The following is a 12,835-nucleotide window of genomic DNA, read 5'->3' as shown; positions in this document are numbered from 1 at the left end:
TCAGACTTGGATGACTGTGAGCAAGACTTGGATATTTGCAAAGGCTAAGATGTAAGTTGCTCTTTTTTGAGATGTTCTTGTTTTATTTGTTCCACTCAGGACACGTTACTAGGATGGGAAGAGGAGGAGGGCAGTGGGGGGAAAGAAAGGGAACACTATTTGATGGTATAAATATGTGGGGCAGCAATGCCAACCACGAAAAGGAGCCTCTCATCAAGGAAAAATGAGCCTACTTCCAGCTTGTTTAAAACAAAAATGCCTTCAGCTCCAAAGATGACAACCTCGCCCCAAGCCCAGCATCTGCCCTGGGAGGGGAGCGGGTGGGAGGAGACCATCCCGAGGTGTGTGTAGACCCACAGTGACTCTCCGTGGATGTCTGTAGCTACTACAAATGAGGTTCTGCCTGATTTTGGAAGGAGGAGGAATTACAGAGGGCAGTTCCTGCCTGCCAGGGAATAGGGGGACGGGGCTGGAGCCGCCTCTGCTGCTGCCGGCGGCTCCTCCCCACACCCCGAGCACCCAGAGCCTGGCAGCTCACCCTTCCAGCCGGGGATGCAGGAGCTTTCCTGATACCAGCGACTCCACGAAGTCTTTTTCCTGACACTTCTGAAGCTTTCGGGAAGAAAATTTTGATGACTTCGTTTTCCAGGTAGGCAGAGCTTTCCTCTCCTCGTACGGCGGTGGTGTGGTTGTTCCCGGAGGGTTCTCCAGCTGGGAATACAAGAGCCAGCCTCCGAAATCCCACCCTGTGCCCCTGCCACTGACGCTGCTCACGGGCTCTCCAGCAAGCTGCTCATTCTGGGCACACTGTGTTTAGACAGTACCTGCTATAAGAGAATATATATTTTTTCCGTTGCTTTCAGCTTTTGGTTAGTTCAGGCTTTTTTCCAAGAGTTTTTTTCCAGGTGCGGGTAGTGTGAGCCACAGACTCCCATCTGCCAGGGCCAGAGGTCTAGAAAATCCCTCGGGGGGGGACCTGTTGAACCAAATTCTTCCCTGGGGCAATCGAGTTGAGTTCACCAGCCACACTGAAGTGATGGCAGCAGTGGCAGCAGCAGAGTGACTGATCTGCTGCACGATTCCTCTTTGATTTTTGCAATTTCAGAAGATATGGATTAGACTAACCTGTGATTCACGTCTCCTGGTTCTGCTGAGTTTCACCAGCACAAGCTCCTCTATTTCGGGGCAGGGGCGGGGTAACTGTTCGAAATGCCTGCGAGCTCATTGCGCTTGCCTCCTCCGGTCAGCTTTTTTTTTTGGTGGCAGGGATCTGCAGGAGTGCTGTAAATGGAGGTTTCTGGCTGCCAGAGCTGAAGCTCCGGGGGGCTGCAGAATCCCCCCGGGGGGCAGGCACGGTCCTGCGGCCGGAGCACCCGGCAGGGGCTGCTCCCCCCCAGCCTGCCTGCGGCCTGGGCTTCCCCTGCCTGAAGTCCCGGGATAGCTGCAGTAGGAGAGCTGGGGAAGAATCATAGAATCGTTTTGGTTGGAAAGGGCCTTTAAGATCATCAAGTCCAACCGTTAACCCAGCACTGCCAAGCCCACCACTAAACCACGTCCCTAAGCACCACATCTACTCGTCTTTTAAATCCCTCCAGGGATGGTGACTCCTCCACTGCCCTGGGCAGCCTGTTCCAACGTGTGATAGAGCTGGGCTCCCTGCAGCTGTCGGGCAACCTTCCCCCTGGGTGGTGTGCCCAGGGACTCAAACTACAGGGCACGTTTGGGTAGTGACTGCAACAAACACTGAAATTCCCTCCACATGAGATGTGCAAACCATGGGCACGCAAACGAGGAAGAGGAGGTGCATTTATAAGAGCTTTTGTTACAAATAGGACACTTTTTTATTTCTGGTTTGATTTTATTTAGCAAACAGTTAAGTGGAGTAAAATGCTGCCTGCGGAAGTAGGTGGCACCACAGGCATGGCCATGAAAACAGTTGGGACTGGGTCTGTTTTCGAGCAGCAGTGCAGCTTGAAACTTCATTCTGCATATGACATAGCTAGCATAATTCTGTCTTGTGAGTAATGCAATTTTTGTGGCCTTAAATAAGCTCCTTGCAGGCAGTTAACTCGGAGAGCGGAGCACCTGCATTTTTGTAAATTTGGGAACGATTTGCTCAGCTATAATAGGCGTTGTGGTATTGAAGGAGAAATACACCGTGCACCAGGAGGAACTTCAGCAATATCAATGTGTGAGATAAGACAGACCACGGCTCTGTCTGGCCAGGCACAGGAGGTGACCTTTCTAGTGCATTAAAATCTGATCTATCTGATAATCAGGTGTGAGAGCGCAAATAAGCCGACTGTAATTTGCACATTTGAAAGAGTCATTGCAAGTCATTTGTTTGCTATAATATTACACTTGGTTCAGTTGCTCGGAGTGGGAAGAGGTACCCACAGGCAGAGAACTCGGGTCCTCCTGCAAGACCACCATTTTTGCAGAGCTTTGTGTAGATAACTCCATATACTTTTGCAATTATGTGGGTAACAGCCAGATCGCCTCAGATATGAGTGTGGGAGCAGCAGAGAAGACCATACAATTTTCTGCTGAGCACTTGAAGCATTAGGTAGGAGCATAGACTCTAATGCAGGGAGGATGTTGCAAAGCAGTGCCCTCAAAATCTGTTCAGGGGACCCAAAACCACTGCTCAGGATTCCCTGTTGTTTTTTTCTTTGCGTGCATCTCGTGGGGAAAGAGATGCATCACTCAACAATACAAATATTGAGAGAAAGAAATTTCAAGATAAATCCTTGTAAGGCCTTGCCCCTACAATATCATGGTCCTACTCTTGCAGAGAGAGAAAGGTCAAGGAAGAACAGGATGGGCAGACCCAAGTATTCAAACGTAATGAGTCAGCTCCCAGTTTGTTATTTCCATTAGTTTTCTGGACTGTCAGTGCTCAAAAATTGTCTTCAACATCCAGAAAATGTGCTAGTCTGAAATATACCCTTTTGCTGGTGAAATCTGAGATTTCCATTTCAGTGTTTCGCAGCAGGAGGTGGAGCTTTAAGGAAAATATCAGACGTTATGAAATTTGCAACAGCATCACAACAGCTGATAGTGCTCTGAGGAAGACAAAATAGGCACCATCGCCCACCCCAGCCTCGGAGACCCCTTAGATGGGACGAGGAGTCTCCAGCAGCCTCCCCACCATGTGTCCACTCGCTGTTAATACCAGGTAGGAATCTGGTGTTGCAGAGGCTAACGCAGCTCAAGGAGCAGAGATCCTCTCTAAGGGAGCCAGTGCCTGTGACAGAGTGGAATGGAGGAGACTGTATGCAACAGGACCACAAAAAAGTGAGGTGTGTCTAGTGTTTTCAGCTGTGGCTTTTCTGTCCATGTAGAGGCAAAGGCCATGGTGCTTCACTGACCCGGCTACAGGCCCCGAGGACTGCAGGCATGGGCAGCCCCATGCCAGAGCTGGCCCTGGTTACCCGTGCAGTTTAACTGTTCCTCGCAGCTCTGCCTGGAGAGCAGCTCTTCTGCCCAGCGCCTTTCCCACCCACACACACATGGCAGGAGGGAGGTGGTTAAACTTGGGAGGCGATGATCTGTGAGTCAGACACTTGGCCAAAGCCTCCAGTGCTCCCAGCCTCTCCAAAAGCTAACGTCTCCAGCTTCCTTCACTATCACTGAAGACTGGCTCTAAAATGGTGCTGTCTGAAGGCACAAAGCTGTTGTGTCCTGCAAAAGATCAGGATCTCCTGTAGCTCTGCGTTGTGGAGGGCAAACAAGACGAGGGAAGCCTGTAGTAAGGCTAGAGGGAGGAAGTCATGTTCTTAACTAAAATACCCCTTTAGCATTAAAGTAAGTATTTTATCCTTACAATACCCCTTCTGTTCTCTGCAGAGCAATGAAAATTGAGCCGCACTGACCTATGCTGGGACTTCACGAGGCCACCATCAGGTCTCTTTGCAAACAGCTGTGCAGCCTCTCTGAGCTGGTGGGAGGGGAAAAAGGACCCATGAACTAGTTGTTAGGGACATTTGGGTGCTGAGCTGGGGGTACATGAGAGGCCCTTGATGTCAGAGGGCTTTGCTGAGCCATGTCTGCGAAGCATCTCAAGTTGGTGTTCCCAAAGCTTTTGGATCACTTGTCCCATCCACCCAGGAGATCTCCAAAGAGCATGAGGGTTTCTTATTCCCCTATCTAAAATCCACCCTGAGCACTGGCTCTTGCAGACTTGTTAGCTTATGCACAGGCCTTAGTAAGGAGGAAAGCTGTCACTGTTTTAAGGATATCAGCAGCACTGATATGAACCGGCCTTTCCAGCATAAACCAGTGCAGAACGCTGTGATGCACTGCATCTTGCAGTGTAAACTGGAACGGGACATGTCCCGCCAGGGAATAGCTGGTCACCACGTGTAGAGAGGTCTCTAGAGAGATGCAGGGGGAGCTGAGCTGCCTGTATTCTTCAGGTGATGCCATTTCTCATGCAACGGAGGCAGCAGCTCAGCTGTGTTACTAACTTGCCTTCCTCCTGCACTGCCAATGCAACCCAATGCTCTCTCAGTGTCCGTTCAAGCCTTGGACTCTTCCAAGAGCTACCCAAAACAGCCGTTCAAGGAAGAAGCTCTCTTTCTGGACTGGACTCAGGCCTTCTTTTCATAACAGAAATCACACATGCCCCTTTTTGTTTTGTGTTGAGTTGACCACCGAGCATAAAAGCACCTATGCTACCACTTGGTCTGTGTGCCATCAAGAGGCCATGTTAGTTGGTGTGATTGTCCTCTAGACATAAAGGCGAGCACCGCCTCTTCCTCCATATTCTTTGCAGTTGATAAGTGTCGCTTGGGTTTCTTCTGTGAGTGTCCTTTCAAATTGTGCGTTCCTCTGATCACTTATATGCATTGCCAAGAACTTTTCAGAATAGATCTCTAACTCTTCTACTGCTTAAGTTACCATAACCCTACACAAAATATACTCCCATGTGCAGCTGGACCTCAGAGGCCCAGTGATGGGTTGAATGCTAAAGATGTGCACTACTTCAAGCGCTTGTTTATTCGTCCCTTCACTCTGTGGGTTGTGCAGGCTACAAAGCAGCACTGTTAAGCAAGGGCTCGTGTAACCTTTCGATATACGCAGGCATCACCACACCCACATGGTGAGTTGGAGGTGGAAAGGACCTGCTACATGCCCTCACTGGTGGTCTGGCCAAGCAGGCGAAGAGAGGAGCATGGATGCTTACGTCTGCATGGGTTGGGGGTGATGGAGTAAATGTGGGCATGGAGCAGACAGACACACACCTGGAGAGAAACTATGAAATCAGAAGACCCTGATGCACTGTCCGTAGCTCACCACCTGATCCCTCCCTTCAGAATGACAGAGGAGCTAAAGCACTTTTAAATCATTCACCCATACTCCAGCAAAGGAAATATTTTAATTGCTTAGCTTTCAAGTCAATGTAAAGGTCTACATTAGTGGCCCAGTGATGCAGCATGACGATGGAGAGGTCATGTTTTTCACACACAGGTTTTACAAGGAGCGTTGGCTGGCTTTGTGTCTTCCCAGCAGAGCTAGGACATTGTATATCGTGCTTAACATTTAACTTGTGTTTTCCCACAGGCGTCTAAATATCCAGAGGAACTGCTGAGATGTTCCGACAAGCCTTTTTTTCCACTCTCCTTTGTGCGGCTCTAGTTCCTCTCCATGCCCAGCTTGATGGGGATCCTGAAGATGTCAGTCCTACCACCTGTACAGGTATTAACCAGATAACTTGGGTGTCTCTCTCCTTTGTAGGCAGCAATTTCACTGAAAGCAACGTCCATGCTTGGTTGTAGAGCCTGCTCACAAGGAACAGACAGTGGCACGTTACACCTCTCCTGCCCCTTTGCACTCCTGGGCAGTGCCTTGGGGTAGCAATCCGTCTGTAGGCAACATCGTCCTCCACCGAAATTCCCATTTCTGGGTTTACATTGGAGTGCAGAGAGGTAGAGATTGAAGACCTGGGGTCTGCCAGTGGTGGCTTCTCCCAGCTGATGCAGTAATAAACACCAGGAAGTCCCCAGAACTCAGCTCTGTATCTGATGTCAGAGAATAGTCCATTTCGAATTTGACGATTTCAGTGCTTTTCGGTTGCAATGTGGAGGAGGTATTTTACGTGTCCAGCCTGACTTTTACAAAAAATGGCAAGATTTTCAAGATTGATCCAATAGTGAGCAGATCTTAGTATTTTAAAGTTCTGGGCACTAGAGAGTCGTCTGACCCGAACACAGATGTTACTGCTAGAGCTAACTTGGACTTGTGCTTTTTCCAGTACAGCACTTGGGTACAATCTTTTTGAAAATGTTTATGAATCAGAGAGCAACCAGCAGCCTGGCAGGCAGGGCATTCATTTACTGCAGGAGAGCAAAAGTCATACCCTTGCTCTTCTTCGTTCAAACCTGGCACTTAGTCCTCAGTTTCCTCATTTCCTCCAACCCAGGTGGAAATAACTCCTAATTAGTAAGAGCTGCAACACCCTCGCAGGAAGCTGAACCTTGAGTTTTGTGCTGCTGTTTGCTCTCTTCACAACCTTATGTGCTGTCCATATACGCTTCTCGGTCCAGGTTTCTGGGGGACAGTGAAGGGGGTACAGCGGTGCACGAAGTGCTCTGACATGGTCTGAATAATTGTCTCCATGCAGAAAAGAGGAACTGCCCCATCAACGTGTACTTCATTATTGACACCTCCGAGAGCGTTGCTCTGCAGACTGTGCCTATCCAGAGCCTCGTGGATCAGATAAAGCGGTTCATCCCTGTGTTCATCGATAAACTGGAGACTGAGCTCTACCAGAACCAAGTCTACATCACTTGGCAGTTTGGTGGACTTCATTACTCGGATGTAGTGGAAGTTTACAGCCCTTTAACGAGCAGCAAGGACATATACCTCCCCAGGCTGTCTGCTATTAACTACCTTGGCCGGGGCACCTTCACGGACTGCGCCATCTCCAACATGACAGAGCAGATCCAGACCCAAATGGCCTCGGGCGTGAACTTTGCGGTAGTCATCACTGATGGCCACGTCACTGGCAGCCCCTGCGGGGGGATGAAGGTGCAGGCTGAGAGGGCACGAGACCTGGGGATCAAGCTCTTCGCAGTGGCCCCCAGCGAGAACGTCTATGAGCAGGGACTGCGGGAGATCGCCAACCTGCCGCATGAGCTGTACCGCAACAACTACGCCATCACGCAGAAGGACACCCTGGACATTGATGTGAACACCATCGATAGGATAATCCAAGCTATGGTACGGAGTGCCACCTGAGGTGAAGGGAGTGTAATGGGGGAGACAAGAGAAGCAGCGCCTGGAGCGGGGGGAAGCTTTCTGAGCAGCCCCACGGTGGGTTTTGGCCAGACTCTAGTGAGGACCTCTAGCAGAAAAAAGCCTCCATTTTGTTTCTCTTCCTTGTTTATGTCCTTTCAGCACTTATGGGCCAAATGGAGTCTCAAGCATCCGTGTTTTCTCTGGTTAGGTGCTTAACCAGGACTCCCTGGCTTGCGCCTCTGTTCCCCCTGCATGTCTGAGCAGGCTCCCATCCCAGTCCTGGCTCTTGCTGAAGGCCAGACCCATACCCCAGCCTGCTCCCACCCAGGGGCATGTGGAAGAGTGTGAAGCACTGAGATGTGCTCACTATCAGCATGGTCTTTGAGGCCCCACCTGTGAGGCACTGTTAATCGGGGACTCTGCTGAGAACATCTTTAAAGCCATGGGACCTTTACCACCTCCTCTCCCTTGCCATCACACACCCCTCCAAGGGTGTGATGCTGTTTTTCTCTTGGGGCTGATCACCTTAACTGATTCTGTTCATCCTGTTTTCTCCTTTGCAGAAACACGAAGCCTACGGAGAGGTGAGTGAGCAGCATCTTTGTGCCATTGCCACACAACACAGGTTTCAGTTGCCTCACTCAGAGTAGAGCAGCTTGTACCCCAAAGTAACAGGCCTGGTTTTGCAGTGAGCTGCACGGGATGGGTCTCTGCCCTGCTGGGGATCAGTGCAGAGCCTGGGGACCTGTCCCCTTACCCAGTGGTTAAAATGGCATACTGGACTCTTCACTCTCTGCCTGCCCCTCACCTGCAATGGATTCAGGTCTATTGAACAGATTCATTTCATCACTTCAGAGGCATGTTTCATAGGTGCTGCTGAAGCTCCTGCTCTGCTGGTATCACGTGGACAGGGTCTGGCGTACACAGGGAGGAGTGTGCAGAGCGGTGCTGCAAAGGGCATGCAGGTCCCCTGATAGCCTCAGAAGGGCAAGCCCACACCACCTCGTCTGACGCTTAGCAGTCTTCTTGTTTCAGTTTGGGCCCAGAGCCAAGCCATAATGGATGTGCTTGTGGCAACTTTCTGCTTCTAATTTACAGGCAGTATTTTTCTCCATGCTTGTTTCTGCCTCAGCTCTGACCCAGCTGGAGCCATAGTAGATTTTAGCGCTGTGGTCACAGGGAGAGGTGCGTGGAGAGCCATGGTGCACTGCTGAGCTTCAGGCACACGCTGGATCAGCACGTGAAGCAGCCAGCACACTGCAACGCAGTGGTTACACCTTCTGTTTAATTTGTTGTATTTCAGTGCTACAAGATGAGCTGCCTGGAGATTGCAGGCCCGCCTGGTCCCAAGGGATACCGAGGGCAGAAGGTAAGTCACCCGAACCTGCAGGAAGAGTATAATTCCAGTGCCTTCCAGAGACACTGCAGGACGCCCTAGATCCCACCTCAGGTGCAGCAGCCTTCACAGGCGTAGCACCCAGGTGGGAAACAACTCCCCGGCCTCTGTCTGGGAGGCTGCCGTGCAGTGAATGGAGTACACAGCCAGCACCAGTGTCTCCTCGTGTCCGTGCCGAGGCTGATGCATTCACAGCAGTGCAGACAGGCATCTGAGCATCGGCCGTGCCAGCCACAGCCAGCACCTTCAGCGCCTGAGGACAACAGGAGTGAGGCAGCCGTTGTCTCCAATTCTCCCACCCTCAAGAGCAGAGCTCTCCTGTGTGCAAGGCGTCCTACTCTCCTGCCCCCAGCACCATGTGCTCCCCTCCCCATACAGTCTTTCCACGGAATAAGGCAGGTCCTGCTCTGCCAGCACGCTGTCCCAGGCTCTGTAGGAACTGCCACACTGAGCCTGACGCTCCCAGAAATTGCCGTTTTCTCACAGCCAGCACCAAGCCCTGACTTACATTGTTTTTTTTTCTTTCCTTAGGGTGCAAAGGGGAACATGGGTGAGCCGGGCTCCCCTGGGCTGAAGGGACGGCAGGTGAGTTGTGGAAAGTCGTCCCCCCCCAGCTGCTGCAGCCAGCAGTGCTGTCCCTGCGTTAGCTGGGGCTGCATCTCTGCCGCACTCAGGCTAACTCTCCATGTCTTCTTCCCTTAAGGGTGACCCAGGTATTGAAGGTCCGATCGGATACCCTGGTCCCAAGGTAAGAAGCCCATAGCTGGTGACTGAGCCCTTTGCGACACCCAACATGCTGCTGCCTCCACTCCTGCTGATCCCCAGGCACTAACAGAGGGTTTTTCTTCTTTTGTTTTTGTCTAGGGTGTCCCAGGGCTGAAAGGAGAGAAGGTGAGAAAGAAGAGACCTAATGGCACGTCTGGGCACTTGGGGGGAGGGAGGGGCACATTTCTGTTGCAAAGAGGGAGAGTTTAGCCATAATGGGGAGAATAACAACCCTATTAATATGTAATTGTGGGCATGGCGAGGGATTCCCAGGGACATCCCAAAGCCTATCTCGTCTTTCAGGCATTGCTCTTGGGTCTTGTGAAGTGGTGATGTTTTTAGGATGTAAATGGGTGGGAGGCGATTGTAGGCAGACCTGCTGACTCCTGTCCTCTTCTTCTCCCAGGGTGAGATTGGATCCGATGGACGGAGGGTAAGAAAGGCCATTTTCTAGCTTACGTGTTGTTCCAGCTACCAACCCTTGAGTGTGTGTTAACAAGTCACTGAACTCTATTTTTTTCTCCTTGATCCCAGGGTGCCGCTGGTTTGTCAGGCAGGAACGGCACCGACGGACAGAAGGTAACAGCACTGGGAGCACCCCATCATGTCGTTGCTGCTGTTTCATTTCTTTACCCACCCTTGTCTCCACAGATTGGTTTGCTTGTCCCATCCTGCACACTAGCTTTTTGTTCTGACTGAGGTTTCTATCGACTTAATTGCACATTATTCTGCATGTCCTGTAGAAATATGTGAGCTAACTGGAGATGAATAAATTCAGGTCACAGAAATGCTATCCCTTCGTCAGCAAGCTCTCTGCGGGAGCTAGATGTGTCACCCAGGCTGTGCTCCTGCTGCAGGAGGTGACATGGCTGGATCGCCTGGATGTAGGCATCTCATCTTGAGTGTTAGTGACCCCTACAGGACACGAACACAGAAAGTTTTGCAGAAATTTGGTTTTCAAGGCAGTTTGTCACGGGATCTGAAATTTCATCTCTAAGCTACTGCCCGAGATGAATTATCTTAATTGAGTAAGATAAGACTGAAAAAATATTAAAGCCCTAAAGTCAGGTTTCAAGTACCTTGTAACAAAGTCCCTGAAATCCTCTGTCCCCTCTATGTGGAGTGTAGAGGGCCACGACCTCCCTTAGATCTGCATGCCACGCAGATGTACCGCAGTGGGGTAGCCTAATTTGAGATTATTTCAGCTGGCCAGCACACATTGGTTTTGCTGTGCATTTTCTCGTGTACCCAGCCAAGTACATCTGTGAGATAACACCAGTTCTTCTTCTCACTCCTCCAATGCCTCCTGAAGCTCTTAAGCATTAAAGTCCTTCAGTCCCCACCACTCTCTAGCCAGGGTGAGCTGTCTAAGCGCTGCCAACAAAGCCCTTTCAGGGAGCAGAGCAAGGCGGTCGCTGCTCTCACGGTGTCCGTCAGGCAGAGTGGTTACTGCAGACCCGAACTGCTTTGATGCAAGATGCACGACGAAGGACCAGCACAAACGTGCACGTGAGTGACGGCCAAATCCAGCCTCAAGGGACATGTCTGTCACCCAGGGCATGTGTGCAGGATGAACGTGCTTGAATTTCCAACACCCGTGCTACCACTTGGGGCTTTTAGACTGCTTTCTCCTCCTCCATTTGTCTCTGCACACCACACTCCTGTTTAAGGAATACACTTGCTCTTCATTCTCTAGCTGGTGACAGGTATGGTCAGCAGATGATGTTAAAAATTAGTAACTGTTAACAAAAAAAGCCTTATTTTCCCTTCAGACACCTACAGCTTCTCTGTCTTGTCTTTTGAATGCTATCTCTACAGGGCAAGCTAGGGAGAATTGGACCACCGGGCTGCAAGGGAGACCGCGGTGACAAGGTAGGAACACTTTACTCTTTCATTCAGCACATCAGGTGTGTAGCTGCTGAATGAGTTGCACATGTGGAAAGGTGGCCAACAAGAGGTTACTGGCCCATTGTCCTACCTGAAAGGAGGTTGTAGCGAGGTGAGTGTCAGTCTCTTCTCCCAGGTAACAAGTGATAGGACGAGAGGAAACAGCCTCAAGTTGCACCAGAGGAGGTTTAGGTTGGTTATCAGGAAAAATTTCTTCACCGAAAGGGTTGTCAAGCATTGGAACAGGCTGCCCAGGGAAGTGGTGGAGTCACCATCACTGAAGGGATTTAAAAGACGAGTAGATGTGGTGCTTAGGGACATGGTTTAGTGGTGGGCTTGGCAGTGCTGGGCTAACGGTTGGACTCGATGATCTTAAAGGTCCTTTCCAACCAAAACAATTCTATGATTATATGATTCTATGATCTGATCCCAGGCCTGAGATCCCTGGAATGGAGAGCACAGCCTGATTTTTTTGTGCCTCCTTTCCATGGGCACGTAAGCTGGGATACCCCGGTGTCTGTCACCTCCACATAGAGAGGAGGAGCTGCTCCTTTCATCAACACTAGCAACAAGCAAAAACTACTTTAGTCTCTAGAGCAACTTTCTAAGCCAGTTGTTTTATTCTGCAGGGAAAGTGCATATTGTTGCCACTGCAAAATGTGTGGTTCTTTGTTCTTTCCCTCCCTAGGGCCCTGATGGCTACCCAGGAGATGCAGGAGACCAAGGTGAAAGAGGAGATGAAGGCATAAAGGTACAAGTGCTCTGAACAGCGAGCAGAGAGTGGGGGCAGAGGCCACCAGCGGGGACAGTTAAACCCCATTGCCTGTATTTACTCTTAAATCCTTCACTGCTCATGAAGCCCATAAGTTCTGTGGTCTGGATCCCATCACAGGAGCCAAGGGAAGAGCCTTGCTGGTCCTACTCCTTGGGCTCCTCATGGTGCACGTCAGTGGTGTGTGACAACATGCTGATGATGACGCAGGCAATGACCATTGCTCTCTGGCTATTTTAGGGAGATCCTGGCCGGCCTGGTCGCAGTGGACCCCCAGGACCTCCAGGAGAAAAAGGAAGCCCGGTAGGTTCATGCAGCATTCAGATCTCTGCAGTGTCTTACTAGGGTCTGCTCCACGTGACGTGGAGCCAGAGCGGTATCAACTGCTGGGCATGGGGCAGCTGCAGCACAAAGACGGCTGCTTGCCAAGGCACCCTGGTGATTCTGCAAATTAGCCCACCAGCATGGAGAAAGCACGAGCCCCTGGGTGGTTGAGTGAGCTCTCCCACCATGCTTGTCCTCACCAACACAGTGGGAAACTTCATTTGGGCACCAGGAGAGGGGACTGCGCAATATCCCTGCAGCTGCCCAGAGCAAAATGAGAGAGGGTCTCAAGTGTTTGTCCAGAGTAGAGAAAAGCAGGCAAATAGACTTAGGAGGATTTACTTTCTAGCCAATCCATTGCACTGCATCTTTCCTTCTCTTCACATCTTCTCCTGAGTAGAAAGACCCTGTTTGGATGTGGTTTCCCCTGCCAAAGTCTCATGACCTCC

The 12,835-nt window shown here is 50.7% G+C and overlaps 1 protein-coding gene across 2 annotated transcripts in view; it reads left to right on the top strand.

The window, feature by feature from the left end:
* Positions 1-446: 446 nt before the first annotated feature.
* Positions 447-12,835, top strand: part of COL6A2 (collagen type VI alpha 2 chain) — a 29,419-nt gene continuing 17,030 nt past the window's right edge. For both annotated transcript variants that reach the window (XM_068407414.1, XM_068407415.1), the window contains exons 1-13: positions 447-649; positions 5,566-5,700; positions 6,626-7,224; positions 7,806-7,826; positions 8,546-8,611; positions 9,170-9,223; positions 9,342-9,386; positions 9,503-9,529; positions 9,810-9,836; positions 9,938-9,982; positions 11,222-11,275; positions 11,979-12,041; positions 12,303-12,365. In XM_068407414.1, the coding sequence (XP_068263515.1) occupies positions 5,595-5,700; positions 6,626-7,224; positions 7,806-7,826; positions 8,546-8,611; positions 9,170-9,223; positions 9,342-9,386; positions 9,503-9,529; positions 9,810-9,836; positions 9,938-9,982; positions 11,222-11,275; positions 11,979-12,041; positions 12,303-12,365 (1,170 nt within the window). In that variant the 5' untranslated portion in view covers positions 447-649; positions 5,566-5,594. The remainder of the gene's footprint in view (positions 650-5,565; positions 5,701-6,625; positions 7,225-7,805; positions 7,827-8,545; positions 8,612-9,169; positions 9,224-9,341; positions 9,387-9,502; positions 9,530-9,809; positions 9,837-9,937; positions 9,983-11,221; positions 11,276-11,978; positions 12,042-12,302; positions 12,366-12,835) is intronic.

This window comes from Nyctibius grandis, chromosome 9 (genome assembly GCF_013368605.1).
Source record: "Nyctibius grandis isolate bNycGra1 chromosome 9, bNycGra1.pri, whole genome shotgun sequence".
Lineage (NCBI taxonomy): Eukaryota > Metazoa > Chordata > Aves > Nyctibiiformes > Nyctibiidae > Nyctibius > Nyctibius grandis.
Note: the sequence above shows the minus strand (reverse complement) of the source record. Positions and strands in the feature narration are given on the sequence as shown.